General features: G+C 43.0%; 1 protein-coding gene across 21 annotated transcripts in view; it reads right to left on the reverse strand.

The window, feature by feature from the left end:
• The window catches only part of dpy (dumpy), a 595824-nt gene that overhangs the window by 30812 nt on the left and 545403 nt on the right, over positions 1-19609 (reverse strand). For 19 of the 21 annotated variants that reach the window (XM_065217641.1, XM_065217662.1, XM_065217653.1 and 16 more), the window contains 18 exons: positions 18215-18541; positions 17393-17701; positions 16385-17329; positions 15669-16319; positions 15001-15312; positions 13991-14941; positions 13276-13926; positions 9342-9653; positions 8335-9282; positions 7620-8270; positions 5814-6125; positions 4812-5756; positions 4096-4746; positions 3217-3528; positions 2215-3159; positions 1499-2149; positions 1038-1349; positions 36-980 (listed from right to left, as the gene is read on the reverse strand). In XM_065217641.1, the coding sequence (XP_065073713.1) occupies positions 36-980; positions 1038-1349; positions 1499-2149; positions 2215-3159; positions 3217-3528; positions 4096-4746; positions 4812-5756; positions 5814-6125; positions 7620-8270; positions 8335-9282; positions 9342-9653; positions 13276-13926; positions 13991-14941; positions 15001-15312; positions 15669-16319; positions 16385-17329; positions 17393-17701; positions 18215-18541 (11130 nt within the window). The remainder of the gene's footprint in view (positions 1-35; positions 981-1037; positions 1350-1498; positions 2150-2214; positions 3160-3216; positions 3529-4095; positions 4747-4811; positions 5757-5813; positions 6126-7619; positions 8271-8334; positions 9283-9341; positions 9654-13275; positions 13927-13990; positions 14942-15000; positions 15313-15668; positions 16320-16384; positions 17330-17392; positions 17702-18214; positions 18542-19609) is intronic. The other 2 variants (XM_065217654.1, XM_065217655.1) reach the window with 2 other exon arrangements.

Here is a 19609-nt window from a genome sequence, read left to right on the forward strand (position 1 = left end):
AAGATTTTAGAAAATTGCCGTAAAGTTAGGCATACCTATTGGTTGACAACGGATGAACGGATCTCCACTGTACCTTTCTGGACAACTGCAAATTGGGTTATGATTTACGACTGAGCATCGAGCTCCAACGCCACATGTTCCTGGGCACGGATCTCTACACTTCTGGTTGTTACAGGCTTGATTTTGTGGACATTCAGAGCTAACTACACACTCCGGTCTGCAAGTGGGTGGGCTACCGATGAATCCAGGCACACAAGAGCACACAGCCTGTCCATTAATCTCTCGACACTGGCTATTCGGACCACAGGGTGATGGATTACATGGGTTGGTAACAACTGGACTTTGTTGTGGTCTACACTGTACGAAGGCATTTCCAGCCATACCGTTTGGACAACTGCACATCGGAATATGGTTGATGACCTCACACAAGGCATCCTGTCCACATGTTCCTGGACATGGATCAATACACTTGCTTCGTATGCATGCCTTATCTCGGGCACAATCTGAGTTCAGCACACATTCAGGTCGGCAACCTTGATATGGATCGCCTTGGAATTCCGGTAGACATGAGCAGATCCCTTCGGTGCACTGTGCGTTAGGACCACATGGCGATGGATTGCATGGGTCATCGTTGACAGGTTCTCTTGGCGGTGGAGGTGCTGGATAACAATTCGTGAACGGATCTCCTGTGTATCCAACTTCACATGTGCATGTTGGCGTATGATTGAAGACTTTACACCTAGCACCGATTCCACATGATCCAGGACAAGGATCTCTGCACTTTTCATTCATGCAGGCTTGGTTGCTTGTACATTCAGCGTTGATAGTACATTCGGGTCTACAGTTAGGAGGTGATCCGATGTAGTTGACTAGACAAGAGCACGATGGCACTCCATTGATGTTTCGACATTGTGAATTGGGGCCACATGGAGAGGGAATGCAAGGATCACGGACGACAACTTGAGTATCTTGTGGCGGAGCTGTATGAGGAAGAATCAATGAGAGTAGATTCATTTCGATTAAATGAATGATCTTACGTGGATTGGGATAGCATCGTGCAAATGGATCTCCAGTATATCCAGATTGGCAAGAACAAATGGGACTATGGTTGTTGACGTTGCATCTAGCGTTGGTTCCGCATGTTCCAGGACATGGGTCCACACATTTCTGATTGACACAGGCCTTATCCAGGGAACATTCTGAACTTGTGACACATTCCGGTCGACATCCAGGAGGAGATCCAATGTATGTGGGCAAGCACGAGCAAACGGCCTGTCCATTGATTTCCCGACATTGACTATTGGGGCCACACGGGCTAGGTTGACATGGATTAACGTATTGTTGAATTGCTGAAGTCAATTGTAAAATGTTAGTTTGACTGTGCAGAAGTATTGTTGTAATGATCATAAAATATTGTGTTAGGTTTTATTGGTAGGGACAGCTTTCTTAAGTAATTTAATCGTCCGTCATGTTAAAATTGGTAAGATGAAATGCTTACGTTCACGTTGTTGTAAGTTGCAGAATCGGAACGGATCTCCTTCATATCCTGCAATGCAAGTACATGAAGGTAAATGATTCACGACCTGACATTCTGCGTTTTGTCCACATGTTCCAGGGCAAGGATCTTGGCATTTGTTGCGAACGCACGCTCGATTTGAGGCGCAATCAGAATTCAATACACATTCTGGTCGACATCCTTCATAAGGGTTTCCGAAGTGATCTTCAATACAAATACACGAGCCGGCTCCATTTTGTTCCCTACAGACCGCATTGGCTCCACATGGGCTTGGAATGCAAGGTGAGGTAGGCTCCCTCGGGACATCCTGTTGAACCGGCAAACACTGAGTGAAGGGATCGCCAGTGAATCCGACCGAGCAGATGCACATGGGTGTATGACTGACAACCCTACACTCAGCGTTTGCTCCACAGGCTCCCGTGCATGGATCCTGGCATTTCTGCCGAATACATGCAAGATTGCTCGCACATTCTGAGTTACTGATGCATTCGGGGCGACAGTTGGGAGGAGAACCAATCATGTTATCCAAACATGTACAAGATGGTGAATCACCAACAGGTCGGCATTCAGAATTAGGACCACACGGGGATGGTTGGCAGGGGTTTGTTGGGGTCATCTGTACTGGAGGTTCAACTGCAAGGAATGGCAATGATGATTGTTAGTATGTGAAATTGAGGATTTATGTGGAGACGACATACTCAAAGGTTGACAACGGATGAACGGATCTCCAGTGTATCGTTCAGGACAACTACATATTGGATTATGATTGACGACTGAGCATCGAGCTCCAACGCCACATGTTCCTGGGCACGGATCTCTACACTTTTGATTGTTACAGGCTTGATTTTGTGGGCATTCAGAGCTGACGACACACTCCGGTCTGCAAGTAGGTGGGCTTCCGATGAATCCAGGTACGCATGAACATACGGCTTGTCCATTAATCTCTCGACACTGGCTATTTGGCCCACAGGGCGATGGATTACATGGATTGGTAATAACGGGTGCTTGTTGTGGTCTACATTGTACGAAAGCATTTCCGGCCATTCCATTTGGACAACTGCACATCGGAATGTGGTTGATAACCTCGCAGAAAGCATCTTGTCCACATGTTCCCGGGCAAGGATCAATGCACTTACTTCTTATGCAAGCCTTATCTCTTGGGCAATCCGAGGTCAGTACGCATTCAGGTCTACAGCCCTGATATGGATCGCCTTGGTATTCCGGTAGACAAGTACAGATTCCATTATTACATTGTGCGTTAGGACCACAAGGCGATGGATTGCATGGGTCATCGTTGACAGGTTCTCTCGGAGGCGGAGGTGCTGGATAGCAATTTGTGAACGGGTCTCCTGTGTATCCAATCTCACATGTACATGTTGGCGTATGGTTGATGACGTTGCATCTGGCTCCAATCCCACATGATCCAGGGCAAGGATCTCTGCACTTTTCATTCATGCAGGCTTGATTGCTTGGACATTCAGCGTTTATGGAACATTCAGGTCTACAGTTTGGAGGTGATCCAATGTAGTTGACTAGACAAGAGCAAGATGGCACTCCATTGATGTTTCGACATTGTGAATTGGGACCACACGGAGAAGGAACACAAGGATCACGAACGATAACTTGGGTGTCTTGTGGAGGCGCTACAGTGAGAAAATGTTCATGAGTATGAGAATGATTGAAGGTTAAGATGATCTTACGTGGATTGGGGAAGCATCGCGTGAATGGATCTCCAGTATATCCAGATTGACAAGAACAAATGGGGCTGTGATTGTTGACGTTGCATCTAGCGTTAGTTCCACATGTTCCAGGGCAAGGGTCCACACATTTCTGATTGACACAGGCCTTATCCAGGGAACATTCAGAACTTGTGACACATTCCGGTCGACATCCAGGAGGAGATCCAATGTATGTGGGCAAGCACGAGCAAACGGCCTGTCCATTGATCTCACGGCACTGGCTATTTGGACCACATGGGCTTGGTTGACACGGATTGACGTATTGTTGTATTGCTGAAGGCATTTGTAAACCATTAGTCATATACTCAAAAATAGGGTGAATGTCCCTAATGTCAGCTAAAGTATCCCTTATGTTGGGCCCATACATAAATGTGGATGGAGAGTATTTTCTGGCCAATTTTTCACTAGCATCTAAAATTATTCTTTTTTACTATCGAGATGACGCAGTGTTGTACGAAACATTGAAAAAAATCATTTTTTTTTCGATGGGCCCAATCATTAGGGTAATTGATCATATTTTTAGCCATTTCACCTATTAGCTTATTTTAATATTGGTTCAGTATTGAATTGTTAGAATGCACTATTTCATTTACTAGTATATACCCGTATACAAAATTGCGTAATATGACTTTTAAAATAATTGGATTTTTCAAATAGCTCGGCGTAAGATATTACATCCTCGTAAATATACTAGGCCCAATACATTTTAAAGAGAAACTTAATTTATAAGCACGCATTATTAGCTAACGATGCGTTACTCGTTTACTTCTTTTGTAGTTTTCTACGGTCTTGATAAACGGTATGTCTTAGTAATCATAGAAGCTTATTAAAAATGCTTACGTTCACGTTGTTGTAAGTTGCAGAACCGGAACGGATCTCCTTCATATCCTGCAATGCAAGTACATGAAGGTAAATGATTCACGACCTGACATTCTGCGTTTTGTCCACACGTTCCAGGGCAAGGATCTTGGCATTTGTTGCGAACGCACGCTCGATTTGAGGCGCAATCAGAATTCAATACACATTCTGGTCGACATCCTTCATAAGGGTTTCCAAAGTGATCTTCAATACAAGTACACGAGCCGGCACCATTTTGTTCCCTACAGACCGCATTGGCTCCACATGGGCTTGGAATGCAAGGTGAGGTAGGCTCCCTCGGGACATCCTGTTGAACCGGCAAACACTGAGTGAAGGGATCGCCAGTGAATCCGACCGAGCAGATGCACATGGGTGTATGACTGACAACCCTGCACTCAGAGTTTGCTCCACAGGCTCCCGTGCATGGATCCTGGCATTTCTGCCGAATACATGCAAGATTGCTCGCACATTCTGAGTTACTGATGCATTCGGGGCGACAGTTGGGAGGAGAACCAATCATGTTATCCAAACATGTACAAGATGGTGAATCACCAACAGGTCGGCATTCAGAATTAGGACCACACGGGGATGGTTGGCAGGGGTTTGTTGCGGTCATCTGTACTGGACGTTCAACTGTAAGAAATGGCAATGATGATTGTTAGCATGTGAAATTGGGGATTTATGTAGAGACGACATACTCAAAGGTTGACAACGGATGAACGGATCTCCAGTGTATCGCTGAGGACAACTGCATATTGGATTATGATTGAGGACTGAGCATCGAGCTCCAACGCCACATGTTCCTGGACACGGATCTCTACACTTCTGATTGTTACAGGCTTGATTTTGTGGACATTCAGAGCTGACGACACACTCCGGTCGACACATTGGTGGGCTTCCGATGAATCCAGGTACGCATGAACATACGGCTTGTCCATTAATCTCTCGACACTGGCTATTCGGACCGCATGGTGTTGGATTACATGGGTTGGTAATAACGGGTGCTTGTTGTGGTCTACATTGTACGAAAGCATTTCCGGCCATTCCATTTGGACAACTGCACATCGGAATGTGGTTGATGACCTCACACAAAGCATCTTGTCCGCATGTTCCTGGACAAGGATCAATGCACTTACTTCGTATACATGCCTTATTTCGTGGGCAATCTGAGTTTAGTACGCATTCTGGTCGACAGCCTTGATATGGATCGCCTTGGTATTCCGGTAGACAAGTACAGATTCCATTATTACATTGTGCGTTAGGACCACAAGGCGATGGATTGCATGGGTCATCGTTAATAGGTTCTCTTGGAGGAGGAGGTGCTGGATAACAATTTGTGAACGGGTCTCCTGTGTATTCAATTTCACATGTGCATGTTGGCGTATGGTTGATGACGTTGCATCTGGCTCCGATCCCACATGATCCAGGACAAGGATCTCTGCACTTTTCATTCATGCAGGCTTGGTTACTTGGACATTCAGCGTTTATGGAACATTCAGGTCTACAGTTTGGAGGTGATCCAATGTAGTTGACTAGACAAGAGCACGATGGCACTCCATTGATGTTTCGACATTGTGAGTTAGGACCACATGGAGAAGGAACACAAGGATCACGAACAACAACTTGGGTGTCTTGAGGAGGCGCTACATTGAGGGAATGTTCATGAGTATGAGAATGATTGAAGGTTAACATGATCTTACGTGGATTGGGATAGCATCGTGTGAATGGATCTCCAGTATATCCAGATTGACAAGAACAAATGGGGCTGTGGTTGTTGACGTTGCATCTAGCGTTAGTTCCACATGTTCCAGGGCAAGGGTCCACGCATTTCTGATTGACACAGGCCTTATCCAGGGAACATTCTGAACTTGTGACACATTCCGGTCGACATCCAGGAGGAGATCCAATGTATGTGGGCAAGCACGAGCAAACGGCCTGTCCATTGATCTCACGACACTGGCTATTTGGACCACATGGGCTAGGTTGACACGGATTGACATATTGTTGTATTGCTGAAGGCAGGTGTAAACAATTAGTTATATTATAAAACATATTTGCTATATATTTTTTAAAGAATCGTTGAGTAAGTACTCATCTTTCAGAGTTGAATATTTCATTTAGGGAAATAGATGTTATGTCGACCTAAATGCTCCTTATTTGGGCCCATACATAAATTCAGCAATCGACTAAATTTTTAAAAGCCACCAAAAATATCCATTAGTACCGTTCCAATGATGCGTTTACTGGATAAAATTAATAAATAGCAGATTTTTAGCGATGGGCCCAATCTTAGATCCATAGGCCAACATTAGAGCCATTTCCCCTAGACAGCCCTACTTTTGCTCAATAAAACAGATGACATTATCCTTCATAAGTAAAAAAAATCTCCTTAAAATAGATCGGGTTGCTCCTTAAATGATTGATCAAAATACGTTAAAAATCTTAAAATGCTCTGTAAATATTTAAAGTACGCTCCCTAAAATAGAGAAAACTGTACATTAAGCATTTGAAAATGCTCCTTAGTATGCACCGCTTTGCACCATTTTGAAGTGTAATTGTACCATATATCATCGGAAAAGCTGCTGTAGAAAGGTTAATAAGTACCATGAAATCAGCTGAAATGTTCAGTAAAAATGCACAAGCGATCACTTAATGGGGAAAAAAGTGCGGTAAAGTAAAATACTTTTTTCCGAGTAACACACCAATTTGTACCATAAATAATTGAAATATTTCCTTATCAACATCACTTTTGCCAACTATTAGCTAGGAAATGGAAAACGGGGGGCTTCACAATGGAGCTTATAAATAACGTATTCTTGATTTGTTGCTATGGGAAAAAGTGATGTTGCTAAGGAAACATTTCAATTATTTATGGTACAAATTAGTGTGTTACTCGGAAAAAAGTATTTTACCATACCGCACTTTTTTCCCCATTAAGTGATCGCTTGTGCATTTTTACTGAACATTTCAGCTGATTTCATGGTACTTATTAACCTTTCTACAGCAGCTTTTCCGATGATATATGGTACAATTACACTTCAAAATGGTGCAAAGCGGTGCATACTAAGGAGCATTTTCAAATGCTTAATGTACAGTTTTCTCTATTTTAGGGAGCGTACTTTAAATATTTACTGAGCATTTTAAGATTTTTAACGTATTTTGATCAATCATTTAAGGAGCAACCCGATCTATTTTAAGGAGATTTTTTTACTTATTAAGGAACATCGTCATTGTTTAATGATTCATTTACCTTTTTACCATTTCCCCTACTAGGATAGACCCGCATACAAAGTTGTGTTTGCGTTGCCTTTCAAAATGTTTGTATCATCGTCGCAAGTTATTACACCCTCGTAAATATACTGGGCTCAATACAATGTAAGGAGGAAATTAATTTACAAGCACGTATTAGCTTACGATGTGTTTCTTAAATACTCCTATTGTAGTTTTCTACGGTCTTGGTAAACGTTATGGCTTAGTAATTATAGAAGCTTATTAAAAATGCTTACGTTCACGTTGTTGTAAGTTGCAGAATCGGAACGGATCTCCTTCATATCCTGCAATGCAAGTACATGAAGGTAAATGATTCACGACCTGACATTCTGCGTTTTGTCCACACGTTCCAGGGCAAGGATCTTGGCATTTGTTGCGAACGCATGCTCGATTCGATGCGCAATCAGAATTCAATACACATTCTGGTCGACATCCTTCATAAGGGTTTCCGAAGTGATCTTCAATACAAGTACACGAGCCGGCGCCATTTTGTTCCCTACAGACCGCATTGGCTCCACATGGGCTTGGAATGCAAGGTGAGGTAGGCTCCCTCGGGACATCCTGTTGAACCGGCAAACACTGAGTGAAGGGATCGCCAGTGAATCCGACCGAGCAGATGCACATGGGTGTATGACTGACAACCCTGCACTCAGCGTTTGCTCCACAGGCTCCCGTGCATGGATCCTGACATTTTTGCCGAATACATGCAAGATTACTGGCACACTCCGAGTTGCTGACGCATTCGGGGCGACAGTTGGGAGGAGAACCAATCATGTTATCCAAACATGTACAAGATGGTGAATCACCAACAGGTCGGCATTCAGAATTAGGACCACACGGGGATGGTTGGCAGGGGTTTGTAGGGGTCATCTGTACTGGACGTTCAACTGTAAGAAATGGCAATGATGGTTGTTAGCATGTACAATTTCGGTTGATGTAGAGACAACATACTCAAAGGTTGACAACGGATGAATGGATCTCCAGTGTATCGTTGAGGACAACTGCATATTGGATTATGATTGACGATTGAGCATCGAGCTCCAACGCCACATGTTCCTGGACACGGATCTCTACACTTTTGATTGTTGCAGGCTTGATTTTGTGAACATTCAGAGCTGACGACACACTCCGGTCGACACATTGGTGGGCTTCCGATGAATCCAGGAACGCATGAACATACGGCTTGACCGTTAATTTCTCGGCATTGGCTGTTTGGACCGCAGGGCGATGGATTGCATGGATTTGTGACGACAGGTGCTTGTTGTGGTCTACATTGTACGAAAGCATTTCCGGCCATTCCATTTGGACAACTGCACATCGGAATGTGGTTGATGACCTCGCAGAAAGCATCTTGTCCACATGTTCCCGGGCAAGGATCAATGCACTTACTTCGTATACATGCCTTATTTCGTGGGCAATCTGAGTTCAGTACGCATTCAGGTCTACAGCCCTGATATGGATCGCCTTGATATTCTGGTAGACATGAGCAGATTCCGTTGTTACACTGCGCATTTGGTCCACAAGGTGACGGATTGCATGGATCATCGTTAACGGGTTCTCTCGGAGGAGGAGGAGGCGCCGGATAACAATTCGTGAACGGATCTCCTGTGTATCCAATCTCACATGTACATGTTGGCGTATGGTTGATGACGTTGCATCTGGCTCCAATCCCACATGATCCAGGGCAAGGATCTCTGCACTTTTCATTCATGCAGGCTTGATTGCTTGGACATTCAGCGTTTATGGTACATTCGGGTCTACAGTTTGGAGGTGATCCAATGTAGTTGACTAGACAAGAGCACGATGGCACTCCATTGATGTTTCGACATTGTGAATTGGGACCACACGGAGAAGGAACACAAGGATCACGAACGACGACTTGAGTGTCTTGAGGAGGTGCTACAGTGAGGGAATGTTCATGAGTATGTGAATGATTGAAGGTGTTAATATGATCTTACGTGGATTGGGGTAGCATCGTGTGAACGGATCTCCAGTATATCCAGATTGACAAGAGCAAATGGGACTGTGATTGTTGACATTACATCTAGCGTTGGTTCCGCATGTTCCAGGGCAAGGGTCCACGCATTTCTGATTGATACAGGCCTTGTCCTGGGAACATTCAGAACTTGTGACACATTCCGGTCGACATCCAGGAGGCGATCCAATGTATGTGGGCAAGCACGAGCAAACGGCCTGTCCATTAATCTCACGACACTGGCTATTTGGACCACATGGGCTAGGTTGACACGGATTGACGTATTGTTGTATTGCTGAAGGCAGTTGTAAACAATTAGTTATTTTTTCAAAAAGATCAGTTCTATTTTGGGAATTGTTGAATGCTCAATTGTCAAAGTATTAAATATTTAGCGTTGTCCTTCATATTATGTTGTAGTTCGGGTTTTTAAAAGATTTGAGGTATTCATATAACCCGTCGCAAGTTTATATACTCTTGTGTATATAATTGCCTCTGTTCAAGTGTAATGGACAATAGTTAATGCAACGCGTGTTGGTACAATAGAACCTGCTGAAGTTGGACAGTCTCAAAAAATTGCTGTTGCTCTTCTGTATGTCAATAATTTTTCATGATTTTTTTTTGGGCTGATTGTCATAACAATGAATAAAAGTTCCTCATGTTTTCTTGTACTTCTATTGGGATGCTTTTGAGAAATGGATGGGTATGTAATATTGGACTAATACACTTAAATAGCTGCGGTTACGTTCATCAATGTTCTAATCATGGATTGACATTTTTTTCGTGTAAATATTTCAACGTTTAGTGGTTCCAAAGTTTTCTTTGGAAGGAAACAATTGTTTGTGCCTAAACCATTGATTTTAGGTAAATAGTGTAAATTGCTATAGAAACCTTATTTATTATTGATCTCATTATCACCTCGATATTTCAAGACCACAATGATCGCCTCTCGCGAAGCTGGAGCTCCTCGTTTGCTACAGTGCAGTAAACAAGAAGTTTCAATTTCATGAGCGTTGTTGCAACAATGTTCGAGATTTGTGCTCTGGAAAACTTGAAGTGATAGGGTATATTAGCCATCATGACGGCCATGTGTGGACTTTTCCGGGAATCACCTTAAGCCCATCTTTTGATGTGATCGAAATTAGGGGGTTCCTATGGCTAAGGTCTCTATCTGTCTATCTTTTTTGTTTCCAATGCTTCTAAAGTGTGGTCTTTAGACGAGTTGTAGGGTAAATAATAGCGCACATTTTTACTGAACAAAGTACTTGGGAAGGACTTAGCATTCAAAAGTAATGGTAATTTTAACTCAAAAAACAAGCAGTATTAAAATGCTAATATCTCAGGTATTTGGATAGATAGTTTTATTCCTGGTACGGCTTTTGAAAGATCACAGCGAAAAAAGTTCTGAGGGATTATTTTCGGCGCAGGAGTCTACTTTTTTGTCTACTGAGTCTAATTCTAATATAATTTCAAGCTACTATGCTGAAAATAATGTGAGTTTAGTTCTTCAATTAACCATGCAAAGAATTTTTTTCAAATTTGTATAAGGGTGCCTCTTGAAAAATCAGTTTTTTTTAACTGTTTTGTCCTAAATTACTTAAAAAGCGCAGAAGTCTATTTTGGCGCAAAGTCAGGAGTCTACTTTGGTGCATAATGCGCTTATTACTCTTCAGAAAAGTTGTAGGCAAAATTATTTCAAGCAACTTTGCCGAAAAGAAGCTGTATGTCTAACTTGTCTCCTTTTTATTGAGATGCCTCTAAAAAATCAGTTCTTTTAAGTTCCTATTTTAAATTTCGTCAAAAAATAGTGAAAGGAAGACTTTCAGAACTAGTTACGGCCTTTTTTTGCAGAAGGCAGCAACTTGCTATATGTAGTCGTTTATGAGTTACACGTAGTCTTTGAATCAATTAAAAGTACTTTTAAAGCTTGTTTACACCATGTAAAAAATAGCTGTTCTCGTAGTTTTAAAATTAAATTTTTATAATAATAATGATAGCATTTAAAGACTGAATGTTTTTGAGATAACCCATAACCTTAGAATTTTAAGTTATACCAAAATGATTTGTTCAGCAAAAATGTGCGTCATAATTTTCTCTACAACTTTTCTAAACACCACTCTTTGTTTTCATTGAATGTACACTTGAGAGCGCTCTCGAGTGCAACTTCAGTGAAAACACAGAGTGCGGCTCTACGGTGTGGAAATTTTAATTGCATGAAACTATTTAATTTTTGATGGATTAACTGAAAGTTCAACTGGATTTAACGTTAACATTCTATAATAAAAAAAGTAATGAACAAGCCCCAAAAGAGCGATCCATCACTGCATACATCTATCACAGAGAACAGACATGGAGGCTGGAACAAAATTTCTCTAAAAACTTGTGTAAGGATTCCTATTTGACTTCTGCGCCATTAACGGCGACTTCCCCACTTAAAAATCCTCTTTGACAACATGATGGCGCTGGCGTTGCACAAATTACACTAGACACTAAGTGCTAGTAGCGCCAAGAGGCAATTTTCAACAGAAAATTTATCGATACTAGCGCCAAATTGGTCGAAAGTGGAAAATTTAGAGAGAAAATCAGGAGATGCTAACACCACGTAACGGCGACGTTCCCACTTATTTTACACAAGTTTCTGACCGAGCTTCAACGTCTGTTCTCTGTGCATCTATGACAACTAGGGTGAGTCAAGTTTGTATGATGCATCACAACCCCCAATATTGTTCAAATTTCACCAAATCTCGGAAATAGATTGGGAATTCTATACAGAACAACTTCAATTAGACTTCTGAGAAATTTTTTTTTTATTTTTATTTATTTTCATTATAGTCACTTTAACGCTCTTGGGTCATTCGTGACTTGTCTGGAGGTGAGATTTGAGCTCGTGAATTTGGCGTGAAATGTATGGATTCTAACCACTACGCCGAGGTCGCCCCTGAGAAAAAAGTTATTATTATATTAATTTGGACCTATTGATCCGCGCATACCTACAGGCAAATATATGAGCTTGCAGGTATGAGTGGAACACTTGGTCTAGTTACTTTTTGTACAAAGATCAAATCGATTTGCAGTCTTCGACAAAGTTGTTTTGTATACTATTCTTAATCTAAGTCCTCAGAGATGAACCAGCCAACGGCAGAAAGTATCTATAACAAAGAAATCAAATCATATCAATCTAGGTCTGACATTTGGTAAAATTTGAGCAATGTTTGGATGTTTGGTAATCAACTGAATATGATCGTTCCGCTTCGCATACATACAAAGTATAAAATTCTCCCGCAAATAGAGATTATAACCTAATAAGCACATAATGACGAGCAGGAAACATGACCACTGTATACCGAGGAGTAACAGCTATTTGAGTGTGCTATCTATAATGTTATATAGGGGAAATTGGCCTAATGTTGGCTTGCTCTTCAATTTTGCAATGCAGCATACAAAGGGATATTTTTGGTTGCTATTTTTTTTTTTTTTAATTCTTTATTTAAGAGATTTTTAGCCTTAGGCTAGTTCATCTCTAATTTGGTTGCTATTGAAAAATTGTCAAAAATTGATTTCCTTAGAATAACAATTATGTATGCGTCCAATATTAGGGACTCTTAGACCGACCTAAGGAACATCGACCTTATTCACCGAGATCTTAGTTTTGAAGAGCATTTGCGCGTAGTTTTTAGAACGATAAAAATTTAGTTTGTCCAAAAGCACTAGATATTTCATGAATAATTTATTTACAAACAGCTGAGATACGTCGGTTTTATTAACATGAGGATTTCAGCAGATTCTATTGTTCTGAAACGATCTGTATACAAGACAACATTGACGTACGATGCGTAACTTGAATACTCCTATTGTAGTTTTGTACGGTCTTGGTAAACGTTATGGCTTAGTAATTATAGAAGCTTATTAAAAATGCTTACGTTCACGTTGTTGTAAGTTGCAGAATCGGAACGGATCTCCTTCATATCCTGCAATGCAAGTACATGAAGGTAAATGATTCACGACCTGACATTCTGCGTTTTGTCCACACGTTCCAGGGCAAGGATCTTGGCATTTGTTGCGAACGCATGCTCGATTCGATGCGCAATCAGAATTCAATACACATTCTGGTCGACATCCTTCATAAGGGTTTCCGAAGTGATCTTCAATACAAGTACACGAGCCGGCGCCATTTTGTTCCCTACAGACCGCATTGGCTCCACATGGGCTTGGAATGCAAGGTGAGGTAGGCTCCCTCGGGACATCCTGTTGAACCGGCAAACACTGAGTGAATGGATCGCCAGTGAATCCGACCGAGCAGATGCACATGGGTGTATGACTGACAACCCTGCACTCAGCGTTTGCTCCACAGGCTCCCGTGCATGGATCCTGACATTTTTGCCGAATACATGCAAGATTACTGGCACACTCCGAGTTGCTGACGCATTCGGGGCGACAGTTGGGAGGAGAACCAATCATGTTATCCAAACATGTACAAGATGGTGAATCACCAACAGGTCGGCATTCAGAATTAGGACCACACGGGGATGGTTGGCAGGGGTTTGTAGGGGTCATCTGTACTGGACGTTCAACTGTAAGAAATGGCAATGATGGTTGTTAGCATGTACAATTTCGGTTGATGTAGAGACAACATACTCAAAGGTTGACAACGGATGAATGGATCTCCAGTGTATCGTTGAGGACAACTGCATATTGGATTATGATTGACGATTGAGCATCGAGCTCCAACGCCACATGTTCCTGGACACGGATCTCTACACTTTTGATTGTTGCAGGCTTGATTTTGTGAACATTCAGAGCTGACGACACACTCCGGTCGACACATTGGTGGGCTTCCGATGAATCCAGGAACGCATGAACATACGGCTTGACCGTTAATTTCTCGGCATTGGCTGTTTGGACCGCAGGGCGATGGATTGCATGGATTTGTGACGACAGGTGCTTGTTGTGGTCTACATTGTACGAAAGCATTTCCGGCCATTCCATTTGGACAACTGCACATCGGAATGTGGTTGATGACCTCACACAAAGCATCTTGTCCGCATGTTCCTGGACAAGGATCAATGCACTTACTTCGTATACATGCCTTATTTCGTGGGCAATCTGAGTTTAGTACGCATTCTGGTCGACAGCCCTGATCTGGATCGCCTTGGTATTCTGGTAGACAGGAGCAGATTCCGTTGTTACACTGCGCATTTGGTCCACAAGGTGACGGATTGCATGGGTCATCGTTAACGGGTTCTCTCGGAGGAGGAGGAGGAGGCGCCGGATAACAATTCGTGAACGGATCTCCTGTGTATCCAATCTCACATGTACATGTTGGTGTATGGTTGATGACGTTGCATCTAGCTCCAATCCCACATGATCCAGGACAAGGATCTCTGCACTTTTCATTCATGCAGGCTTGATTGCTTGGACATTCAGCGTTGATAGTACATTCGGGCCTACAGTTTGGAGGTGATCCAATGTAGTTGACTAGACAAGAGCACGATGGCACTCCATTGATGTTTCGACATTGTGAATTGGGGCCACATGGAGAAGGAACACAAGGATCACGGACTACAATTTGAGTGTCTTGAGGAGGCGCTATATTGAGGAAATGTTCATGAGTATGAGAATGATTGAAGGTGTTAATATGATCTTACGTGGATTGGGGTAGCATCGTGTGAACGGATCTCCAGTATATCCAGATTGACAAGAGCAAATGGGACTATGATTTTTGACATTGCATCTAGCGTTGGTTCCGCATGTTCCAGGACATGGGTCTACACATTTCTGATTGACACAGGCCTTATTCAGGGAACATTCAGAACTTGTGACACATTCCGGTCGACATCCAGGAGGAGATCCAATGTATGTGGGCAAGCACGAGCAAACGGCCTGTCCATTGATCTCTCGACACTGGCTGTTGGAACCACATGGGCTAGGTTGGCATGGATTCACGTATTGTTGAATTGCTGTTTGGGGTGGATTGATGAATTTAGGTTCTCGTTTTTATGTGTCCTGGGTGAATTTGCGTTGTGTTAGAGTACTCATTGAGAAGAGCAGTGAAGTGTTAGTTCATCGTCGTAATTTTTTGTTCTGCAATGCAGTTCGGAATAATGGTACCACGGACCAATTTCCATACAAATTAGCCGGTTTTACCTGCTTGAACTTTGTTTGGAAATGAGTGGTGTACGTATCCGATCAGCTTTGTTTATAAAATTCTAGGCATAAATGCAGTTTATCTTATTTGACGATAATGACACAAAAGCTTGATAGATAGAAGCTTATCAAAGCAAGCAAAGTTCTAGATTAAGCTTGATAATCTTACGTTCTCTTTGTTGAATGCTACAAAATCTGAATGGATCTCCTTCATATCCCGAGATACACGTACAAGATGGAAGGTGGTTTACGACTTGACATTCCGCATTTTGTCCACATGTTCCTGGACATGGGTCCTGGCATTTGTTACGGACACAGGCTCGGTTAGAGGCGCAGTCAGAGTTCATGATACATTCTGGTCGACATCCCTCGTATGGATTGCCAAAGTGATCTTCAATACAAGTACATGATCCGGCGCCGTTCTTTTCCCTACAGATCGCATTGGCTCCACACGGGCTTGGAATACAAGGTGAGGTTGGTTCCCTCGGGACATCCTGTTGAACCGGCAAACACTGAGTGAATGGATCGCCAGTGAATCCAACCGAGCAGATGCACATGGGTGTATGACTGACAACCCTGCACTCAGCGTTTGCTCCACATGCTCCCGTGCATGGATCCTGGCATTTCTGCCGAATACATGCAAGATTGCTCGCGCATTCTGAGTTACTGATGCATTCGGGGCGACAGTTGGGAGGAGAACCAATCATGTTATCCAAACATGTACAAGATGGTGAATCACCAACAGAGCGGCATTCAGAATTGAGACCACACGGGGATGGTTGACAGGGGTTTGTAGGGGTCATCTGTACTGGAGGTTCAACTGTAAGAAATGGCAATGATGATTGTTAGCGTGCGAACTTCGGGTTTGATGTGGAGACGACATACTTATAAGTTGACAACGGATGAATGGATCTCCAGTGTATCGCTGAGGACAACTACAGATTGGATTATGATTGACGACTGAGCATCGAGCTGCAACGCCACATGTTCCTGGGCATGGATCTCTACACTTCTGATTGTTACAGGCTTGATTTTGTGGACATTCAGAGCTGACGACACACTCCGGTCGACACATTGGTGGGCTTCCGATAAATCCAGGCATGCAGGAGCATACAGCTTGTCCATTTATCTCTCGACATTGACTATTTGGCCCACATGGCGTTGGATTGCATGGGTTGGTAACAACTGGTGCTTGTTGTGGTCTACATTGTACGAAAGCATTTCCAGCCATTCCATTTGGACAACTGCACATCGGAATGTGGTTGATAACCTCGCACAAAGCATCTTGTCCACATGTTCCCGGGCAAGGATCAATGCACTTACTTCGTATGCACGCCTTATCTCTAGCGCAATCTGAGTTTAGTACACATTCAGGTCTACAGCCCTGATATGGATCGCCTTGGTATTCCGGTAGACATGAGCAGATTCCATTATTGCATTGCGTGTTTGGTCCACAAGGTGACGGATTGCATGGGTCATCGTTAACGGGTTCTCTAGGAGGAGGAGGTTCGGGATAGCAATTCGTGAACGGGTCTCCTGTGTATCCATCATCACATGTGCAAGTCGGCGTATGATTGAAGACATAACACCTAGCTCCAATCCCACATGATCCAGGACAAGGATCTCTGCACTTTTCATTCATGCAGGCTTGATTGCTTGGACATTCAGCGTTTATTGTACACTCGGGTCTACAGTTTGGAGGTGATCCAATGTAGTTGACTAGACAAGAGCACGATGGCACTCCATTGATGTTTCGACATTGTGAATTGGGACCACACGGAGAAGGAACACAAGGATCTCGGGCAACGATTTGGGTATCTTGTGGAGGAGCTGTGATTTAAATGTGAATTGGTGAATTTGAATGTATTAAAATGCAGTTGGCTTGTTTCTTACGTGGATTTGGATAGCATCGTGTGAACGGATCTCCAGTATATCCAGATTGACAAGAACAAATAGGGCTGTGGTTGTTGACATTGCATCTAGCATTGGATCCACATGTTCCAGGGCAAGGGTCTACGCATTTTTGATTGATGCATGCCCTGTCTGGAGTGCACTCAGAACTGGTGACACATTCCGGTCGACAACCGGGTGGAGATCCAATGTAGGTGGGGATACATGAGCAGACAGCCTGTTCGTTAACCTCACGGCACTGGCTGTTGGGGCCACATGGGCTAGGCTGGCAAGGATCTTGACTAGTGATAGCTGTGGATATATCTCATTTGAGTACGTTTGTAATGGCATATTGAAGCAAAATCAGCGCATATATTCTGGCATACAGCGTAGAGAGAAGCTTAGAACAGAATAGATTAGGCCGTATTGATAGGAACGGGTTTGTTCTTGTCAATCAATAGCCTTATCGTATTCGTTGGCTTTATTATTATTTGGTGTAAGGCAAATTGCTTGGAATTGATTCAAGCATATTTCTTGCAGATGTAATTTTTTAACATTGTTGGCTAAGCGATTTTTTGTTAGTCACTTGCTTCTCAGTTTGAAGCAATGCAGAATTCAGATGTATTGGGATTTGCATATCCATTCCAACTGAATTCTGCTCATCAAGCAAATTCGTCGTTTTTCAATAGAAAGTATCGGCACATATACGTAAGCTCGTAAACTGTCATAATTGTCATTGTCGTGTGATTAGTAGTCGCAATGCAAGAAACGTCCTGACTAGTGTTCATACTGGTGCAGAAATAGAGTAAGGAAGCATGATCTTACGTTCTCTTTGTTTGACATGGCAATAACGGAAAGGATCACCCTCGTATCCATCGATGCAGGTACAAGAGGGTAGGTGATTGACAACTTGGCACTCGGCACTCTGGCCGCACGTTCCGGGGCACGGATCTTGGCACCGGTTACGGATGCAGGCTCGGTTCGAGGGGCAATCCGAATTCAAGACACACTCGGGACGACAACCTTCATAGGGATTTCCAAAGTGATCCTCGATGCAGGTACACGATCCTGCACCGTTTTGTTCCCTGCAGATAGCATTGGCACCGCACGGACTGGGCACACAAGGAGACTGGATGTCTTTGGGGATATCGGCTGGAAAATGAATCGAGGGGGTAGAGACACTTGGTATCAAACGACATTGACGGTGGTGTGGGAGCGAAGCGGACCAAAGCGACCAACTAGCGTAATAAGCACCGAAGCAAGGGGGGCAGGGGTTGCGTTGTGATTTGTTTTGGTGGGGAGGAGGTTTGCGATTGCGTTTGTTAGATTTGCGTGAATTGCGTGGTTGTGTTGCATTTTTTTGCGCTCAAAGTACAACTATTTTTTTTGTGATATTGTACGGCTGTTTGCGGTTGCGGCAGGCGGTGTTATAGTTGGAGAATTCGACAAACTTACCTTCGTGAATTCTCGTGAGGCTTTGAAGCTGAAGCTAAAGCTGTGGGGATGCATCATTGGACTTTGTGGATGGTTTTTGAAGTTTTTCGGTTCGAAAAGGTTTCTTAAGCAGTCCAATGATGGTCCCCTTGTGAGTGTTTTTTTCCTTAGGCATAAAGGCTTTGCGATGGAATGTATCGTTTTGTTTGGTAAATTTAGAAGAAATTTAGGAAAATCCGGATTGATTTGTGATTAGAGCGTTCACGTTTTTGTAAACAAACAGATCAATCGCCGGCTTCTCGCAAACAAACTATACCAAATGGCAGAAGAATGATTCCTCTATCATTTGGTAAAGTTTGTTTGAGAGAATGAGATTGAGCGAGAAATCGGTGATTGATCTGTTTGTTTACAAAAGCATGTACGCTCTAATCACAAATCAGTCCGGAAATGTTAAATTCGGGAAGCATAGGACAGCATAAGCCAAATGGTTTCGATACATTACTTCGCAGTTTGAACAATTTTCAATGCTACCCTTAAGACCCATCTAGGTTCAACACCATTTCTGTTCACCAGTTTGGCAGTGCTACTACCCACAGTTGTCTTGTGATATTCTGCCGTGTTCATTGTTGCAAAAATTCTAAATTGCGTATGCACATAGTTAGGAATTGTGAAAAGCTGCCAAGGGGTCATTCAATAATTACGTAAGCACTACGGCGGGAGGGGAGAGGGAGAAGGTGTGAGTGATTTTCACATGTTTTCTTACATGGGAGCGAGGGGCTCTCAGAA

Source organism: Ochlerotatus camptorhynchus, unplaced genomic scaffold, assembly GCF_037179485.1.
Source record: "Ochlerotatus camptorhynchus isolate MF236.1 unplaced genomic scaffold, CSIRO-AGI_Acam_v1.1 ptg000078l, whole genome shotgun sequence".
NCBI lineage: Eukaryota > Metazoa > Arthropoda > Insecta > Diptera > Culicidae > Ochlerotatus > Ochlerotatus camptorhynchus.